At 33.0% G+C, this 22914-nt stretch overlaps 2 protein-coding genes across 2 annotated transcripts in view; one reads left to right on the top strand and one right to left on the bottom strand.

Annotated features, from left to right (window-relative positions):
* Window positions 1-21497, top strand: part of LOC134856800 (rhodopsin, GQ-coupled-like) — a gene marked incomplete in the record, with an annotated part of 23613 nt that extends 2116 nt beyond the window's left edge. The window contains 3 exon segments of the mRNA XM_063873080.1: window positions 16195-16376; window positions 19545-19765; window positions 21178-21497. Coding sequence (XP_063729150.1) covers window positions 16195-16376; window positions 19545-19765; window positions 21178-21211 — 437 coding nt within the window.
* The window catches only part of LOC134845638 (lysine-specific demethylase 6A-like), a 438371-nt gene that overhangs the window by 246682 nt on the left and 168775 nt on the right, over window positions 1-22914 (bottom strand). The gene's annotated exons all lie outside the window — the stretch shown is intronic.

Raw genomic sequence — 22914 nt, 5'->3', positions numbered from 1 at the left:
ATCAAATTCAAATACACAACGATTTGTTTCTAGATCTAATTCCCAATCAAGAAATAATTACTATCCAAACAATCAATCACGAAATTCATCATACAATAGGAATAGAAACTACTCCAATAATCGGAATAGAAGTTATTCAAACAACCGAAACCAGAATTACCCGAACAATCAATCAAGGAATAATTCATATAATAGATCGAACTATAACAGACCAAACAATAATTACCAAAATAGATCGCGAAATAATTCACAAAATTGACACTCAAGTTATAATAATCGTTATAGAAATTATTCCCAATCACCACACCGGAATAATAATAACTATAATAATTCTAATAATCGCCACAGAAGTAGTACACCTAAACATCAAAGACATATTAATCAAGTACAATTTAATCCAGAAACAACATCAGACCCTCCAGGTATTGATGACACAGTAACTGATACGTTACAACTCAATCAAATAAACTGTGGATCATCAGATTCAGAAAGCGATGCAGAAAACACTCTCTCCATCAATATGATAAAAGTCGAAAATGACTATGAACCTGTTATATATGAACAACCTTTTTCATCACACATATATGAAAATCAATCAGAACTCCTTCACAATTATTATATCGAACCCATCCATTCCACACCGACGACGCAAAAAACTAATAAAATTAACACTACAAATCAACCCAATGAGAACGAAAAAACAAAATGCTTGAATACAAATCACATCTATCAAAACATACAAAAAGAACAACCCAAAGAAAAAATTTGGACAATACCATTTCTTTTAGAAAGTCCAAGAAGCAAAGAATTTCAACCACCAGATCTTGAAATTGATTTTTTAATTGATTCAGGAGCAGAATCAAATATAATAAACATTCCCACATGGAATGAAATAAAAACCTTACACCCAAAGCTAACACCTCTTGAAACCTCCAGCAAACTAGCAACAGCACAAGGATCAACATTAATAAACTACGGAAAAATTCAATTATTTCTTCTCCCCACAAGAACAATGGAGCAAAACAAAATTTTAACCAAACCATTTAAACAAATATTCCATATCACTGATATTAAATATAATATCATTGGAATACCATTTATCTCTAAATATATACCATCAATCAACATCTTGAATAGTAAAATATTAATCAAAGATAAATATACAAAAACAAAAGACACATCCCTAACATTTTTTCAAAGATTAAATAAACAACCACCATTCTTTTCAAAATTTTACCCAACATATAACCAACAAAGAAAACACTTGAAACCACTATCAGGAAACATCTATAATTTTTCAATCAAACAAGTTCACCAATATGATAAAAAACAAAACAAACAAAAATTTTATATGTCAGATTTTGAATTCAAACCTATTCATAAGTTTCTCAAAATCACAATCTCATCAATAAAATATTTGAAAAACTCGAATTCAGATATTATTTCCTTACATGTATACAATAATACACCTTACCAAGTAACATTACCTTTAGGACTTTTAGGCTATTGCGAAACCAACGCTACAATATCACCAATACACGAAAAAGCATATCGTGTAAATATTATACTCCAATTACTAGATATTTGCCAATCCACAATCCTTAATGAAGAATTATCTATAAATAATATAATAAGTAACGAAAACAGAAATACGGATTATTTCACAAAAACCCCATATTTCAAACCGACATTCAACATAAATAACTACACAGAAAATCAACAGACATTTTTAACAATGTTTAATTTCCAACATTCACAAATAACACAAGACGAATTTGAAAAATTAGCCAAACAGCTAATTAAATATTCATCAGTCTATGCAACATCCAAATTTGATGTTGGCAAAATCAGCTCATCACTACATCTCCCATTAAAACCAGACGCAGTTTTCAAAAAACAAAGAGCAAGTAAAGTACCAATTCACTTACACGATAAAGTGAACAGATTACTCGACATTTTAGAACAATACAACATTATATCACCAGTAAACAAAGAAGAACAACCAAAAGGCAACACATTTATCAACCCTGTTATCATTCTAGCCAAAGGAGAATCATTAAAAATTGTTCTCGATGCTAGATACCTCAACTCACTCATAGATGAATCAAAGTGTAATTGGCCTATTGAACCAATACAAGTTATTTTAACAAAAATAAACGGAAAATATTTTACAACCGCAGATATGAATAGTGCATACAATCAAATGCCATTAGATGAACAATCACGACGTTTAACACAATTTGTTATTGGAAACCAACAATACGAATTCAACCGCTTATTCTACGGAATATCCATAGGACCAGCAGCATTTTCAGCTTTTATGAGCAAAATTTTTCGACCACTAATACTCAAGAAAAACGCAATCACCTATTTAGACGATGTTTTTATGCAATCACAGACAAAAGAGGAAATGTTCAATGTTTTAGAACAATATCACCAAATACTTCAGAACGAAAATCTGAAGGCCGCCCCCGATAAATCACACTTCTTTTTGACAAGAGTTAAATTCTTAGGACATAATATAGAAAGAAAAAACAATCACTCCATTGAAATCACGTATAGACGCTATTCAAAAACTCCAACCACCAACAAATAAAAAGAAAATCCAAGAATTCCTTGGAATGCTAAACTTTTTAAGCAAATATGTTTATAAAATGCAATTATATCTACGACCATTCTATAATATACTTAGACAACAAAATAATTTTGAATGGAATACAGAACATCAAGCACGATTTGAAGAAATTAAAAAACTTCTAACTGAACAAATATCAAACACAATTCCAGATTCAAATCAACCATTTTATGCAATGTGCGATGCTTCGAACTTTGGCATCGGCGCAGCATTATTACAATCACATAATGGTACAAATAAAATGAACCTCATATCAGCAAATTCTCGATTATTCACTCAAGCAGAGCTACGAATCTCAACTCTAATGAGAGAATGTACAGCCATAATATATACACTAACAGAATATGAATTTCTGATACTTGGATCAAAACATCCCACAGTTCTATTCACAAACCATAAACCAATCATCTTTCTTTTTACACAAAAGTCTAATCCAAACCACCGAGTTTATAGATTTCAACTAATTTTAATGAAATTCCCAAACTTACATATAGTTTGGACGCAGGAAAAAATCTTGCATTACCAGACACCTTAAGTCGAAATACGCCACCTGAATTACTTACACGTAAAACCACTGTTCAAATACCCAAAAATATAAAATTCTACCTTGCAGAAAATGAAACATCACCCCGATTGGAATGCAAATATGCAGTAAAAACTGACGTTGAACAATCACAAATAAATAATTTACAACATTTCCCACTTTATTTAGATTGTCAAAATAATCACTATGAAGTTGATCTACTTGGAACATCAACTTTTAAACCAATCCCATATTCACAATGGATATAAAATAACACACAACAAAAAAGAGTAAAACAACACTCGCATAAGAAAGACCTTTTTCCACTAATTGAAAAAGAAAACCTAACTGATAAAATAAATTTATCAGGACCACAAACAAACGACTCAAAATACACAATAAATCAAGTTTTTGACCTCCATGACCCACTTGATACAATACCCTTATCTAAATTAGAAATTGAAAACATTTTTCTCCCCCCAACAGAAACAATTACAATTTCAACACTGAAAGAATATCAAAACCTTGACCCAGTAATTCGACAACTGAAATCATGGCACAAATATAAAACTAAACCTATCAAAGCAGATTCAACTATTCTAGGAAACAAAACACTCCTCCGATATTTTCGAAAATTCAATAATACAACAACTAACGAAAACACAGACCTTCTAGAATACAAACTAAATGAATATACAGTTCCCTGTCTCCCTTTAAGTATGATTCTCATAGCTTTTAATATTTCACATACACAAAATATTAAAGGACACTCTGGATCAGAGAAAACATATTCAAATTTTATACAAAACTTTTATTTCCCAAATGCACCAATTTGGATAAAAGTACTATGCAATGACTGTATAGTATGTCAACTAAATAAACCTTACCCAAATCAAAAACAAATAGCACAAAAACAAGATTTTAAAGGACAAAGTTTGTACTTTAACCATCGTATCTCATTTGATACTAAAGGACCAATTTCACCCTCATCAGAAGGAAACTCCTACATCATGGTAATTGTTGACGCATTTACACATTATGTAGCACTTAACCCAGTACCACATTGTAACGCTTATTACGCTTACACAACACTCTATGAACACTGGATAGCCAAATTCGGACTACCAGAAATTTTAGTTACAGACAACGGTACAGAATTCATAAATAATGAAATCATTACACTATGTCATTTATATAACATTAAACACAAACCACGTACATCTCACGCACCTTGGACAAACGGCTTAGTCGAAGGTATGAACCGTTCATTACAAGAATATCTCAGATGTATCATCAATGGCAATGATACAAGATATACCGAATGGTCAGCAGATGTAAAACTATTTCCCTTAGCATATAATTCACAAATCACGACAACTTTAGGAATGTCACCATATGAAATGGTTTTTAACCAAAAGCCACGCAAACCAATAATGTTTACAGCAAACTCTCATAAAAACGCACAAGGTTATTGTCAACCAAATAAAGACTCAATTTGTTATAACCTACCATTACATACACACGATGAAGATCATTTTCATCACCCACAAATTCTTAAATTAGCCTCCGGTACACACACCGAATGGATTTTAAACAGAGATAAAAAACACAACGAAATTTACCAAAAGTAACAAAAAAGTTGTTACAAAGGCAAAATATTAATGAACAAATAAAATCACGCTTTACACCAGCCTCCGATTTAAAAATTGGAACATTTGTTTTAATACCCAATTTTAATACTCAAAAAGGAATTTCAAAAAAATTACAACCCCTTCGTAAAGGACCATACCAAATAATTGCAAAACCCACTGATGTCACATATAAAATTACCGACTCAGACAAAAAAGAAATCGTTCAACACCGAAATAACCTATTACCTTATTATCCAAAAGAATACGCACTCCGCGAACTAACTCAATTATATTCTTTTACAGGTTTACAAGTTATTCAAAATGACCCACATACGGAAAATACAACGAAGGAACAAAAAGATTTTCACCTCAAAAACCAAATAACAAAATCAACCACCACAAAAAACAATACAAAAAATCTAGATCAAAATACATCTCAAAAAGAAAGAAAAAATAGAAAAATGACAAAACAAATAATACCCCAAGAACAAATCGACAAATCAGAACATAGAGAGTCTTCACGACTTAGAAATCAACCACGTAAAAATTATAAATTATTCATCCCACAATCTAAAATATTAAAGAAAGTTGAATTTCAAAAACAACTTTAATTCTACATTTAATAATCTTTGCACCTCTGAAACATTTTACACTTTCATTTTTCAAGATAACATGCTGACAAACACGCAGCGATTCTAGTTCAAAATTAGCCAATAGGATTCATCCAATCCGTCACCTTCTATAACTTTAACACAAACCAACTAGACAAAAAATATTAAACTCCAGGCATATCTATAACTATAACTTTACGACCTCCAGGTCAAAAATAAGCAAACCACTCCAACTTGACAACTAAAATAAATATCACCATAATATCATAACCCTCCCTTATCTAATAAACCAAAGATCAACAATATTTCCCCAACTCAGACCTCAAATATCCCCCAAACAAATCCGTTAAATTAGCCTAAAGTAAAAGAACGACCATTTTATTTAGCCTAAAGTATAAAAATCTCAAAAATACCCCAGATCATTTGACAAATGAAAATAAAGACAAAGAAGACCTCCCGATCACCATAAAAATTGCCCCCAACAATTTTTTACAAAACTCAACCCACTTGTCAAAAAACTAATAAATAATCCGACCACACTTGAAAATTGCTCCAAACAACAAAAAATATTCGATCACGAAGTCATTTCTTAAATGCTCTTCTATCAAACAGTCACTAAAATTATCACAAACCTCAAACAATTTTTTACGATACTTGAAACTTTCATAATATTTCTTTTTGATATCCTTGAATCTTTTCTAATAATCTTAATCATTTTTTGTAATATTTTTTTAATTTTCTACACTATATTCGAACTATTTCTCCAACTTTCAAAAACCCTTGATTATATCCACAGGTACGATTTATACAACTTGTCTAAATGATACGAACTATTTTCAGTAGAACTGATATTTTTCTACTATTTGTAATTTTCATAACATTTCTATCATCCCTCATTTTGACCATATGCAAATGTATAAAGAAAGCAATCATCACATTCGCTCTAGCAACAATCCTCCTAATTCTTTTCTTAGAAGAATACTATAATAAACATAAACTTTTTCACTAAAAGAATAGACCAAAAAGCTATCAAAAATTGCTACCCAACAGTTACAAAGTCAGTCTTCACCGACATCATCCCAAGATAACCCAACAACACCTTCAACTACCCAAAATCCTCAAACATCTACACGAATTTCCTTTCAAGATAACCCATACACTTTTGAAGAACGACACGCTCGTTTATCAGAACCACTAGAACCAGTTCAACGACAAGCACCTCTAAGTGAACCAACATATAACTTATACCCAACACTACCACAAGAATTAAGTAGAATAAGAAATCCTAGTCAAAACCAAAATACAGTCGAAATAAATAGACAAATTATACATCCTCGACGAAACAAAAATTTTCAAACTCCCCGAGTTCATTTTGATATACCTCAATCCCCATCACAAAACACTCCAGAAAACCCCATTGGTATATTACCAGAAACCCCTACGCTTCTTTCACAACGTAGCACCTCAAGCCTACCATCAGATTACTTAGGTTCAACACCAACATCTGAACAAATACGTGAAAATCCCTTTAACCCCCCAAACCAGGCATCACGACTACCATATTGGACAACACATTCATTTACACAAGGTGAATTAAATTTAGTCAATGATCCAATAGATATTTCTACGGATACAACAACATCCTCATCACTACCAGAAACATTATCACTACCATAAACACCATCAATAAGCCAGATTTCACCACCACCTTTTAACTTAAATTTTCCAAATAATCTCGACGCCAGATATCGAGAACAATCATCAACAAATATCCCTTTAAGACTAGATTGGAATACATTTACAGCCCCTCCACCATTATTTGGACAACATCTAGAAAGTAATCGCCTTCACAACTGGGCACTTAATAGATTACAATACCGGCAAGACATTCACGACGATATCCGTGATCACAATATCCAAATACTCCAACAAAACAGTTTACAATTAAAGTTTGAAATCACAGTTAAATTAAACAACATTACTCAACATCCCTACCCATTAAACCCACCAAACATAACAGCTCAATCACTACCACCACCATTTATAACCACTGAAGTAATATATAAATAGGACAGATATACCAAAAAGACAATTGGTTACATCACATTTTATAACCCATACTCAGGATTATCATACACATGTATATTCTAAAATTATTAATTTTTCTCCAACTCCTTTTTCTAGTAATCTCAAATCAAAACATAAACCCTTCTCCCCGCACAGGACCCCAAGATTTATTAGTAACACATTACGATTGTGAAGAAAACGAACAAAAAACACTACACAAGTATGCAATAAATCAAGTATCACAATGCGAAACAGAACCCCAAGCCATAGAAATTACAAATGTAATAGCAACACTTTATTCAAAAGCCCGAGCAACTACAGTTATAGGATATAAATTCACAGCAACATTTTCTGAAAAGAAAGTACATTGTTCACAAGTCTCAAACGGAAATAAAAACCGACTTGACCATGAATCATTCTACCAGAGTAATATAGAACGACTTTTACATCTCAATCCCGAAGATTGTAAAAACGAGTTACTCCGACTAAACATCAAAAAAAATAAAAACACAGATAGAAAGTTAGTATATTTCCAAGTTTTTTCGGATTCTGTACATCAAGCAGAACTTGAAAGATATCAAGGACATATAAAACTAGATGAAAAGTACCCATATAACGGCGCACACGGACGATTAACTTATGATATACACGATAAACACTGGATACCACACATTGGTATAAATGACCCATCAAACTGCAAAGCAGACACAAAAAACAAAGGATACCAAGAGATCATGTTTTTCGATTGGAAAATACAACTCGAAAAAATACAACTCACACGAGATTTATCAGACAACACAATGATCTATCAAGGAATTAGATTACCTTGTAAAAACGACCAAGGTTATTGCGACCCTACAACAAGAACACAAGCAACAATTGTTTGGTTCCCCGAAGACACATGTACAACATTTCAAATAGCAAAAATACACGCTCGTATGATAAAATTTCACGAAAAATATTTTATACAATCAATACCATATGAACAAGTAAATCCATTACGAAAAATAAGTTCTAATTTTAGAAACATTCATAATATAGAAAATAAATTAACACGTTTTCAAATATATCAAGAAACAGAACTTGCATGTAAATACAGAAACCCACTTCACAAAACACAATACTCTGAAATATTAGTTGAATACGAAAATGGATTCGACATGACCACTGGAAAAATAAAAGTCGACCCATACGTCACAAGTCATCCCCTAAATGAAGGAACATCATATATACCAGTTAATTTTCAAAAGAATACAGGTCAACCTGGTGGACATTTAAAGCCCCAAGACGATCAAAGCACACGTTTACAAGAACTATCACTAAAGAATAGTACATATTTTGGTAATATCCACTATGATATTCACTTAGATATGAAACTAGACTACACGATTAGCCGAATTTTTCAAGAAATGTCACTCTCCGAATTAGAAACACTACACCAACTATGCGAATTAGAAAGAACACAAATATTACAATCACTTGCACTAGCAGTATTAAAAATACCCTACGCAGGATATTTACTATCAGGAAATAGATCAAATTTTTTAGACTATGAAGGAAACATCTTATGGTTTTATACTTGCACTAAAAAAGTATCACCACTATACGTTTTTGAAGATAAACGATGCTATAAAAGAATCCCTATATTTTATAAGAATAAAGTACATTTCGTTGACACACTTTCACGAAGAACCTATTTCTTGGATACCGCAGTCCCATGTGGATCAGAAAATAGCCACATCGTAGTACAACTAAACCCTGATGAAGATAAATATTACCTTCTCACCCCATATCCCACATTAATGCAATCACTCAAAAAATTTTCACCGGAAAGCATTCGCGCTATCGCTCGAAACCCAAATATAGACTTACAATCAATAGGAATATACTCAAAATCAGATATTCAACATCACATTAGAACACAACAATTCCAAGAATTATTAACACAAATGAACACAATACAAAGACAATCAATTGACCAAAACTTACGCAAACTTGCAGAAACCGCAGGATTTGCAGACATCTATACGCAAGACTATAGCGGATATTTTAAAGACATTAAAGATTATATATATCTAAACGGTGAAAAATACCGTCCCCAAGATATATCACCCATCAATATTTTTAGCTTTGTAACACTCAAAAATGAAATTCTTGATTTTCTAGGATGGCCCTACTACATCTTAGAAAAATTGACTATTTTATACGCAATGTTTAACTTTATTGGATTTCTTTTTTCACTTTTAAAAGGAATCTACAACACATGTGCTATACACACACAAGTAAACAGACAAGCAAGCGTAGCACGCATACTATTTGCAGGATTTTTTGGAATCTTTTCTACATCTATAAACAAAATTCTTTTAGATGCACAAATAAAAGAATACAACACAAAAATAGCAACAAGACAGAACACATACGACGAAGAACATAACAATGTAGACACAACACCAACAGCACCACAGTTACCACCCCTACCACATAACCATCCATTATCCCTAGTCCCACGTAATTTTCGAAATTTAGCCATAACACATAATCAAAATTTTCGACCAACCATATCACAAAGTCCCATCCAACATATAATGCCACACCACTCACAAGATGAAAATACTTATGAACAAATTATAGAACAACCCCATACCACCCCTTTTCAGTCTCAAAATAATAATTTTTTTAGCCCACGATGAGCCGACAACTTGGATCCCTACACCGTTCAAATTCCCACCCAACCAACCTCACTACTCCCATTACAAAAATACCACTTTTTGCTTTCCCGCCACCCGATTTCCCAACCAGTAATGTAACATCAGGCATGAATTCCGATACTAATTCACACATCTCAGTTTTATACTCCACATCACAACTCAATAACCCGAATATTGAAACCCCCGACTCTGAACCATCTCCATCCAATAATTTTCCCACCAACCCCTCAATTTTTTCCCAACCCCCTTTTCAACCCATATTACCAAATAACCCTGACCCAACCAATTCTACACCCTCTTATGCTTCCCAAGTCACTCCAACCTACTCCTCACTTCACTCAGACCAATCATCTCATTCTCCAGATACCCCCCGAATCTCCCCAGAACTAGATAATTTCATTACCCTACAACAACAACCCTATCACCTTGACATCCCAACCATAAACCAAATCTCATCCACAATAGATTCATCCAACCCTCCTACCCCTACAGCCTCTTCAATTTATACTGAATCATTAGCACCATCATCCACATCTACTGAATCTTCACTCAGCACTAATAGAGCTTACCGCACTTTTAAAAGAAAGTTCCCCAACCATCCTTTCCCAGCAAAACCAGGAACAGCCCGTGAATATATCAACCATCCAAAACACACTAACAAAAAAGAATTTTTAGCTATCACCTTACCCTCATTTCCACAATACACCTTAAACACCCCTCACGACACTAACGAGACACGTAACTTTGTAGACGAACACGTTTTAATGCCTACCCTTCCTTGGACCTCATATTATCATTTTACTAATCCCCTTTGCTTACCCTTATCTAACACTCACATCGATATAGAACGAAAAAAAAACATGCTATATCGACTCACCACACCACTAACATCTAAACAATTTACCTACATTGGATATAAAAAATCACTAAAAACACACACTGCACCCCGAGCTAATGAATATACACTAGAATATTACGATCATAACATCATCAGAGCTAACCAAGATCAATTCTTAGACGACGATCGCTTCGCTAACCCACAAATCACCGAGAAATTTTTCATTAAAACACCATATGTATTTACACTAAATATCTTCGATCGCAAGTTTGACCACATTATTTCAGAAGCACTAACAGACACACAAGCCTACGAAAGTTTTAAAGAACGCTTCCAAATATTTTCACTAACCTTTCATTTCCTTGCACCACATGAAAGAGATTTGCACTACTCACACGATATTATGTTGCGCACTAAACAAACACACACATATACTTATTATCGTTTTATCCAAAATCACTTCGACCTACACACTCCCTCCAGACAACCACACCATCGTTTTCAATTCATCAATTCCAAATACACCTCACCATTCTTTCTTAACTTCACATATTGCATTAAAGATACTAACCTTCATGGTATTCTTCGAAATTATGATCCCATAACCCAAATGTATATTTTTTGTCCAATCACCAAGACCTTCAATGCAGAAGAATCCCGACCATTCCTTATCCCACACGAGTTTGTACAACCTATAGAAATCCCCATTTTAGAATTCATCCATAACACTAAATTCAATCACAAATTATATAATCTAATCCAAAACACACCTTATGAATTTGCAGTTGGCACTGAAGAACTAACCACCATTAAAGCACTTCAATTGCTTTGGCCACTACTTCAAACTAAAAATATCATCCGCATTTTAGCTAAATTACTAACAACTTCAGATCTCATCCACGACATCTTCCCCCACGGTTTCTTCCCCGACGACTAACAGGTAAGTATGAATTATACATATTACTAACTAATTAAAATATTAGAAACTCACCATTCTTTATCCATGTTTTCTTTAGAATTTTAGCCTTCACCCAACGATCATCTGAAAAATTCACAAAAGAAAATAAAAATTGAAAACTTCTTCAAACTGTTTAAAACTCTATTAATTTTTTACACCAAATAATTAAATAAATATAATACCAATGCAGTAATTTAATTTATAAATTTTTCCCCCACAAGCAGTAAATCTAAAAATGATGAAAATTTGTAACTTAATTTTCCCCAACAACTAGCAGTAAAATTAAAAATTCTATGTAGTAAATTAATAAGAAGCAAATGCAGTACTAACCTTTTGATATTTTCATTCACTCGCACAAGAATTCTATCCAAACTCGCACAGCTCGCCCACGAAGAATTGTTTAAATAATGAATTTCAGTTTCAAGCTTTCACAACTCAACAACTCTAACACACGATAACAAGTTTCAAACTTTCCTTTAACCCGGTTGGAAAGGAATTATATACTAAACAAAACTAACCAATGCAGCTTACTAAACACCACAACACATAGCATAACAGCATGACTAAGAAAAGGAAACCAACGGTACCCAAACCGGATTAACCCAGTTTAAAACTGGATAATTTATTCTTTTGAAGACTATTATAAAGTCTAAGAAAGAAATAATAAAACACAAAAAAGTCGAAAGACAAACCCATACCACAAACAATTTGATTTTTGAAAAAAGGACACAACCAACAAAACATAAGAAAAACCACAACAAACCCAACATAAAACGTTGTCACATAACAGGACCTCTCACAAAAACCGCATGCAATCATACTCCCACTCCTGGCCTAACCCACCAGGAAGGACGTCCTGAGCATGCTCTATAGCCGGCCTAACCCACCGCGCTACATCCACGCTTTGTGACCACACTCCTATTTTTAATAAGAGCTACTCAAGGGTGAGTAACTCTTCAAAATAACTGAACTAAAACAAAAAGCTTTTGTGAAAACAACTAACTAAAATCATAATTAAAAAATATTAAACTAATAAAAGTTTTATAAAATGTAAATTACATTATGCAATACATAGATCAGAATACAATACCAAGGACGAACATCCAAAGACAAAACGACCCCACTACACTCGAGAAAGAATGGCCAACTACAATCAATATGCCGCTCACAATCACAACTCAAAGGATTTAGAGTACGACTTGACTTCGCAGAAAAGGACTTCATTGAACTAGACCAATGACCACCTCGATGTTCAAGTATACGTACAGATCCGAGTAACCAGGCATCCCCTCCACGCACAATCTCCACGCCATTCCTAGACAAGATCAAAACACAAAGAAGTTCTCATCAATGAAACAGAAAAACCTGACATAGCCAACCATTCTGAAATCAGATGTGAGTTTGTTGCAAAGACCCAGTCGTTGTCTTGAGAAGACACAACGATTGAATCTGGGACTTCTCTAATAAGAAAACCCAGAAGAAATAAGATGTTCGCCAAATACCAACGTCCATCATCCATCCTTTGAATTGCAGAAAGACTATTCTAAAAAACTCTGTAAAACCCGGATGGGTGGAACCTGATCTAAACTACATTTTATGATTGGATAAATTAGATATTTTACCAATGTAAAGTATTTAATATTAACCAATCATGATCCATCTGACTAACAATCCACTTATTTGTAAGTGCTGAAATTACTTGTAATTTCAGCACCAGAGAGATTTGAATTTAACTTAGAAATTAGTTGACTCTCCAAGAAGACTTCAGCAACCGCAATAAACCAGTATACCCTAGATCTATTGAGCCTAGCAGAGACTAGTTAAACAACCTGAGACTAGATAGTATAAGAGTAAGATTAGGATCGGTATTAGACTAAGAAGTTGCACGAATCTATCCGGCCGAAAATAAGATAGCGTGACGAGCAGACGGTGTACCCTATCCGAAATTACTCTATGAGTTATACCCATCGGTCCTAACTCAGTTCGGAACATTTTATGATACTTGCTTATTAATTGCTGCCCTTGTTTTGTTCTAATTCTACAAGCAGACGTTACCTCACAATTTGAACCAAATATGTTAGCACCAAATATGACGCCAGACAGCTCAAGGTCATCAACTTGAACGCAGTGGATTAAAATCTTAACAAGATTTACAATTTTAGAAATGGTATGTCTCAAAGTAAGGACAAAAAAGTAAGTTTTTTGTCGTGTTCTACCATTATGGCAAAAGTGTATGGCTAATGGGATAGAAAAGAAGTCTTAAGATAGGAACACGGTGACCTGTTGGTGGTCGGATGCTAAATTCTCTTATTTTACCATTGCTTGACTAATAGAAAGGCACAAAAGACTAAATGTTGAAGTAAGTCGAACTCAGTTTGACCATCAGTGCAAAACTTCCCCTAAAACATCAAAATATATAATTGTTACAGTGTTGATTTAGATTATCCGGACAAAACAAATAAAACTTGAAATAGAAAACGCGTTTTTTTTTCACATTGGGTTGACTATAGACAAAAAATGACGAACAAAAACTTGCTTAGAATTTCAGCTTGGAATAATCTGGAATAATTTATTTTGTAAATTTTGGGTCCAAAATTTAACCCAAAAACCACCATTTACGGGTTCTTTTAGATGATAAAAAATTACGCCAAAGCTATTGGTTCAACTGCTGGTAAAATTATATCAAAGAAGTGAGCTGAGCCTCTTACTTAGCCCAACAAAATTTTAAGAGGGTATGGTCTCCAAAAATTGTCGCAAAACATCTAAAATTTGTTTTGTGTTTGTATTTAAAAAATTTGTTTTATATAAAAAAAGTTGACACTTTTTGGCAGTCAAACAAAAATAAAGTTTTTTATACAACCCTGAAACAATAACACCTTTCGTAAAATTTATGGGGCTATTTAAAAGTCTCAATTTGTTTTATTTTTTGTTAGCAATTAAATCAAAAGTTTTGGCATAATTTTAGATTGACTAAATGGTCGTTTTGGTTTTAAATTTTGAGCCCGAATTTCGCAAAACGAATTACACCATATTAATCCTAAAATTTTGAGCTAAAAATTTGCTAAATCTTTTCATTTTTTGTCTAATTTTCTTCACTTTTTGTCTAATTTTAAACCATTTTGATAGAAACGCGTTTTAAGTATCAAATGTTGTTTGTTTTATTTAGATAATATAAATCAGCACTTAACTTTTCTGAATTTCCATGCTAGCGAGTTTTTTTTCAAAGAGATATTAAGGATTCATTGATCATATGATAGGACCGGAACGCTGTTTTTTGCCAAATGTGGTGAGCAACTTTGCACCAATGACTAAAATGTGTCCATCGATTGAGCACAGTGCTGATACAGTGCTGATTTAAATTAACCGGAACTTAAAACGCGTTTTTCTCAAATTGGGTTGAGTTTAGGTGAAAAATTAGGAAGTCAAAACTTGCTTAAAATTTTAGCAGAATTAATATGGTGTAAATTGTTTTGCGAAGTTCGGGCCCAAAATTTTACCCCAAAAATGGGTCATTTTGACTTTTCTTAGTTAATCAAAAATTACGCCAAAAATACCCAGTCGATCTCAGACATAATTATACCAAAGTGAGCCCCTTACGTAGCCTAACAAATTTTAAGAAGGGTTTATTCTCCAAAAAAAATTGCAAATTGTTTAAAAATTGTTTTTAAATAAAAAGTTGCTGTTTTATATAGAAAAAAACGACCTTTTTTGTCTATCAAACAAAAATAAATGAACTTATACAATGTTTTGGAGAATATACCCTTCTTAAAGTTTGTTAGGCTACGTAAGAGGCTCACTTTGGTATAATTATGTCTGAGATCGACTGGGTATTTTTGGCGTAATTTTTGATGCACTAAGAAAAGCCAAAATGACCCATTTTTGGGGTAAAATTTTGTGCCCGAACTTCGCAAAACAAATTACAAGTTTTAAGCAAGTTTTGTCTTCATAAGTTTTTACCTAAACTCAACCCAATTTGAGAAAAACGCGTTTTAAATTTCAAGTTTAACGCCTTTTGTCCGGTTAATTTAAATCAGCACTGTAGCTCTAAAGTTGAGATTCATGTTTACGTACTCTCTAAAAAACTAGAAAGATCTAAGCCTACCCACTTTGCGGCGGTTGTTTTTTTTTGAATTTTCAATTGTTATTTAGTCATTTTTTGAAAGTTTGGTGTTTACTTTGACAGACAAAAAATTGACTGACAGTCTGCTGAACTTTTTCCATAGGAAGTCGCACGAGCTGCACCTTTGACTTCATCTCCCGAACGTGGTCTAATCGAATCAACCTCCTCGTCATGTACATTGCTGGATTCCTTTTCCCCCTCGCCATCTCCATCTTCTGCTACCTGCGCATATTCTACAAGGTGAAAAGAACCCAATCAAGATCATCAGTCAGAAATGACGCCAAGGTAATTAAAATTTACGATTTTATATTGAATTAGTTAGCGGGCCACCTTACCCTTATTTTTTTGACTCATATAGGATGTTAAATTGTTTTTAAGTCAACCATTTGATTTTTGTGATCTCTTTAAATCATGAAAAAAATTTTGCCCAAATTTTTAGCGCTGCATGCATTTTTTGCGAAAAGTAGATTTTAAAGGTTTTTAGATTTAACACCTTTTTGACCCCCTCTCTTTCAGAAAACCTGTTATAAATTGCAGTTCACGGGGTCAAAGAAATCTGTTATATTTTTGTATAAAACTAAGTGAAAAAAGTCTAGCAAAATGATTGGAGTTGCCCAACAATTTTCGTAATAAAATGAACAACAATTGATAGCATGGCTCTCAAGCAGAAATACAACAAAAAACATCGACTGTAACTAGCAGCGCAAAATTTCTTACACGTTTTTTTTTCTGTGAATCCAGACAAAATTTCTTACACGTTATATTTACAGACCAAACTATGCAATGCTTATCTTAAACGCTGATTAAAATTATCCGGAAATGAAAACTTATGAATTAAAATGCGTTTTTTTGCTCATATTTGGTTGGCTTGAAACAAAAGTTTTTAAAACAAAACATACACGGAACTAATATGATTTAACTAATTTTTCAAAACTCAAGTCCAAAATTTAACGCCCAAAATAACATTTTAGGTCAATTGCTGACAATACCATATCAAGGCGAATCTCTTATTCATCCCAACAAATTTCGAAAGGGAGTATAATCTTCCAGATGGAGTATAAAAGTTTTATGAACACATTTCATTTCAAAGCCAAAAAAATTTCATTTTCGCTTAATAAAATATCAATTTTTTATCTTAGAAAACCTTTAAATTGTTTGAGAAAACTTTGGAGAAAATAATATCTATCAATTTTTGATGGACAGCATAAAAAGCTCCTTTTAATATAGTTGTGTCAGTAGTGTTAGTTCTAGCTCAGTTTTTGATTGACTGAAAAAAAATTTAGTTTTGGAAAAAAAGTCAGCCCACTTAAAAAAAACAAATATAAATTTTGCTCAGTTTGAGCGGTTAACTTAAATCAACACTGTATAAGAATGATACATTGCATTATGTAAACTCGTGTAAAACAAACAACACTTTTCGCTCCTCCGCGCAAAGCCGGTTCCCCTTGAAAAACGATGAAAAATTTTTGGTTGATTGAATTAGCAAAAAAGTTAGAAAAAATACAGTTTCATTTCAATTTATTAACAAGACTACTCGTATATCAGGGAAAATCATCAATTGTTTCTACTTTATTTTGATTTCAAAGGATAACTGAAAAAATAGAGCTAGAAAAATTGATAAAAAAATCGCATAATTTTTTTTTTTTTTTTCTCTTCATTAGTTCTTACTTATGCCATGTAAAAGTACAAATGGATATTTTAAGCGTACATCATCTTTATATTAAGATAAAAAAAACTGGTATTAATTTAGTTTTAAGCGTTTTAATTTGCTGCTTAAGCGTGATAAAAGAACGCAAATTTCGCGCATTAATTGTCTCAAACTAGCCATTTAATTAGCGATTTTGATACCGCCACAACTTCACAACAAGACCGCTGGAATATAATGGGGAAGACTTTAAAATTTGACAAATTTTGAAACGTAATGATCAATATGTTTATTTTGTTTAACTTTTTTTCACTTCGCACGCAAACGTGAACTGCAAAAATTTGTTTATAGCGACGTTTCTCCTACTAAAAAGACCAAATGGTTAGCCTCAATTCATTTTGTAACGCATTTATCAGCGGCTTAGTTGTGTTACAGAAACGCAGATTGCACGTTATTTTCCGAAATTAGCTAAAATAGCAAATTTCAAACCCCAATAAATTCACAAAAACCGATTAAAGATGATTTTTTTTCAATTTGAGCTCTGGATAACAATAATTTATAGATGATTTACAAGTTCCCGTCAACTTTGTTTGTTCAACAAAAAATCAAAAATTGACTGAATCAGAAAAAAATGTGTTAATATTCCATTTTCTTCAAAAAATGAAACAAAAAATCACAGAAAGAAATCTTTTTAAACTTGAGTTCAAAGCGCCAATATTTTTAGATGGTAAAACAAAGACGTAAAACGAAAAAGCATGCTCAAAGTAGAATGAATTTGAATAATTTATATGAGTATCCCAAACATATATCTGTGTTTTTCTGAGAGATCCGAAATAATAATCGATCATAATAGTATACTGAGTAAAAAAAAATTTTGAATATTTTTTGAATAATTCCGGCCAAAAAGAAAAGCAGTCGTAGTAGATTTCACTACATAATAGATCAAAAGACAGAAGGCACTGCTTTTGAATCAACAGAAAAATTTTGATTTGGATTTCATGAAAATCTTTTTGGAATCAATAAAAAATTGTTAGGTATTGTTTAGCTTAGCTGTCCGTTTTTATCAGGGGCGCATTTAATGGAGGGGGAGGGGCGGACGCTCCTTTCTCAGGGATTCGACCTTCTGCCGACCCAAAGGGTCCCCACTTTGTACTATTTTAATATATCCATTTTGGCTCACGGACCCTAAAATTTGTCTAATGGCGCCTTCGCCGCCTATATTTACTTATTTTGAGGGGGAGCGCGCGCCAAAAAAAACGAGATTTTTTTAGTCCAATTTTTTTTTAATTTCCGCTTTTTTCAAATTTTTTCTTTTTGACTGCGGCGCAAAACGCGACAATTTTGGCCAAACAAAGTATTTTTAGTGCTCTGGGAGAGCCCGGAAAATCTATTTGATCGACCACCCCCTCGAGAAATCCTAGATCCGCCCCTGCGTTCTATACCTACCCAAAATATATTGCTCGCTAATAATCCCAAGTTGAATAAACTTAAAGTTTATATACCTTCACCACTACTTAACTTAACAAAAAATAAACTCCGGCAAAATACTTTTTGTTTTTGAGCTCAGGAGACCAATAGCTTTTAGATGCTAGAAAAATGCCGTAAAAATTTGTTGACCTTGAAAACGTGACCTTTGCCTTGAGAAAAAAAACCACCCGAGTACAAGTATTTCATCCTCTTCTTTGATAGTCGGATTTATGAAAATATAATTCCTTCTGTTTTAATTTGTCCTCTCCTAAAAATAAACTTCGTCCCTTAAATAAATGGCATGGCTCTATTATTTTATCGTGTTTTTTAAATGTTTTTAGGGCCACCGGAAGGGTAAAGAGCTTTTGGTAGCGAAAGTATCTTTGGTCTGTATTGGTGTGTTCATCATCACATGGCTGCCATACGCATTGCTTGGAGTAGTCGGACAGTTCGTTGATCCACATCAGCTCCGACCCTACAAGACTACGCTGCCAGCCTTGATTGCGAAAAGCAACTGCATCTGCAACCCCATCATATACGCTTTGGGCCATCCCAGCTTCAAGTTAGTGCAATGAGCCATCATCGATATGATGCGCTTTGCTTCTAATGCAGCCTAAGCTAACATTTAATGTCCATAGAGCAAACTAAGCACACCCAAGTCGATCAATCTTTGATATCTTTGAAAAATCTTGAAGTATTTTCGTTGAATCTTAAAGAAAATCTTGGTTGATTTGGCAAGAAAATATCAAAGATTCTTCAACAAAATTCGAAGAATCTTGAAGAAAAAAAATATAGCAAAAAACAAATAAGGTTTTTGTTATAAATTTCTAACAATTTGCAAGAAAGATGGGTAATTTTACATTCAGAATTTTCCAAGATTTCAACAAAATTTTCGGCTTCTTATTGAAGATTAATCTAAATTTTTCTGAAAAAAAATTAAAAATTCTCCAGAACTTTCGATTTTAAAACTGAATTGTGAAACACGTAATCTTTAGACTAATTATGATTATAGAGAAGTCAAATGAAATTTAAAACAATTAATGAAATTGTGCGCATAACTAGTTATCATCAGAATATAATCAGAGTAAAAATATTCAACATTTTCTGAAGCAATTTTAGGCAAACAGATACAGATAAACTAATTTTTGTCACCAAGTTAAGCGCCTATGAATCAAAGAGAAATTATCAGTTTTTGGTCTAGAAAATATTGCAAAAATTTCAAAACTTCACGATTAAAGAATTTTAAACAATTCGAAGGGCAAAAGTTTAGAAAATATCGATGATTTTCAGTTCAATGGATAATTAGCACAATCAACGAAAACATTATAGGAATCAAATAAAAATTTGGGGTGAAAATGTAAGAAATACCGAACAGTTTCAAATTGAGTTTTAGCGGCTGATTTTGATAAATATAATAACAATGAAACATTTACAAAACATACAAATATAATAACAAAACATACAATAACGGATTTTTGCCGTTTTTACCGCAGCGGAAGAGCAGTAAACCATAATTTTTATCGAAACTTGAAACTGCGCAGCTCTTTTTTGTTACCCGCCTTTTTAAATTGTAAAAATATGCAACCTATTTCTTTGTTTTAAATTAAAAGACTTTGGAAAGTGATCAGAGATCACGGCTTCAGAAAAAAATAATTAGAGAAAATATCGTTTTCGCGCCGCTAGAGATTAGGTGGACCCGCGCTTTTAAAGGATTTGCCGACATGAGTACCAAAAGCTTAGTGGCTATTTTATGTGTCTACGAAAAAGCAAAAAAAAAAATTGTCATTGTAGTCGCTGGTCACATGAAATTTTTCAAAAACCGGCCCCTCTTTTTCAAGAAAAATCTAGATTCGCCCCTAATTTAAACATTAGGAGATTGAAAGAACGAGTTTTACTTTTTTCTACTTGCAGCAAATCAGCAATGAAAAACTACTTTTGAGTTTCTACCAACGTTTCAAAGCATACTTTTTTTAGAAGAGAGCTGAAGCGCCGGCTGACTGGACCTTGAATGACAAACTCCAGAAGACAACACGAATCGCATGCCAACATCCACTAAAATGAACAATAAGAACTCAAATGCTTTGACACTTCGCAGGAAGTTAAGCGAAGAGTATCTGCAATGTCTTGATTTTTTTAGTAATTGTACACTGCTTACAATTTTGGTTGACACTAAGACTCATTTAACAGATTTTTTTCTCTCTGTTTGTGTGTGCTTGTCTTCAAATGCAGTAATCGATGATAGCCATTTACAGGTTAAAACTAAATTGTATTATCATATTTCTTTCTTGACTAAAAACTAGCTCTGTGGTAAAAAAAGAAATTAACCAAAAGTTCTAAAAATTGGGGCATAATGTCTGCTGCAGTTTTATCTGCCGGTTTAATTTTTGCATAAATTTGACCAACAGAGTAAGAATTGGTCACTGAGTAGAAATTGAGTTTCTGTTGAATGCAAAAAAGAAACGTAAAACAACATGCTTTTGAAATTTGTGAGTGGCTGGACTACCTTTTGGAAAAATTTTTGTTTTGGCATGCAAATGAAACAAATTAACAAAAATGAAACAAAATGAAAACAAAAATAGAATTCATTTTATTAAAATATTACTGTTTCGTCGCCACGTTTTGTGGGCAAATTGCTATAGTAAAATTCATAGCATAGAAGGTGTATGACGAGTTTTTTCAAAAGCCCATATTTGACTTCAGACGTCAGTCGGGATAATACATTAAGACACCATCAATTGGCTGAAATTATCTCTTCTTTTAATGAAAATTCTGATGACTGAAAGTAGAGAGAAACTAGAGGATATGCTTTAGTTTTTTCAAGTTGTTTTTACTCTATTCACCAAGCAACCTCATTAAAAATTGTCCTGCTAATTTTTGCAATCTAATTCAAATCAATAGAGGCCATTGTTAATATTATAAGCGTTCTTAAAAATTTTTTCCCCATACCATGCACAAAACTGTCCTTTCGAAATAAAAATTTAACTTTTTTTAAAACGTGGTCGAATTGTTCTGTATTTTTTGAACGGCAACCGGCTATACTTGATCTTAAGTATTTTTTTAATTCTCCTCGGAGATAATATGTAAAATTATGTGAATTGCGTGAATCATTTTTTTTTCGGAAGAGTTGTTTTGATTGATTACTGAAGAACTTAGACGATTCATCAGTGATTCGAAATTGAAACGAGTGAATGATTAACTTCGGATTGTTCGGGTATTTGTCAGCAAAATTGTACGTTACGTATATTTGAGCCCTTTTATCAATGGAAGAAGCCATTAGTGATATTTTTTTCTTAAAGTGATTTTATGTCCGGGTGGCTCACTCATAGAGTAATTTCAGATAAGGTACACCGTCTCTTCGTAAGATATCAGGAACTGTTCTGAAGGAGAACGACTGTTTGCTGCATTATATTTATTCTGTTCTGTTTGCTAAATTTATGAATAGTTTCAGCTATACAATTTATTGTAAGTGTTAGTTAAGCATCATGATTGGTTAGTTAGAAATACTTTACAGGGATAGTTTTATCAATAATATGATTGGATATAAAGACCACTTTTAAACTGGTTCCACACATCCGGGGCTTAGAGAGTTATAAGTTTAATTGTTTATTGTAGTAAAGGATGGATGGTGAAAATCTTTGATTCATAGAGTAGATTCGTTTGATGCAGTGGCTGCGTGAATGCGGAGAAAGTAACAGTTGCTCGTGTTGTGGA

The sequence above is a fragment of the Symsagittifera roscoffensis genome, chromosome 1, assembly GCF_963678635.1.
Source record: "Symsagittifera roscoffensis chromosome 1, txSymRosc1.1, whole genome shotgun sequence".
Taxonomy (NCBI): domain Eukaryota; kingdom Metazoa; phylum Xenacoelomorpha; order Acoela; family Convolutidae; genus Symsagittifera; species Symsagittifera roscoffensis.
The sequence above is the reverse complement of the archived record's forward strand: the minus strand, read 5'-3'. Positions and strand labels throughout refer to the sequence as shown.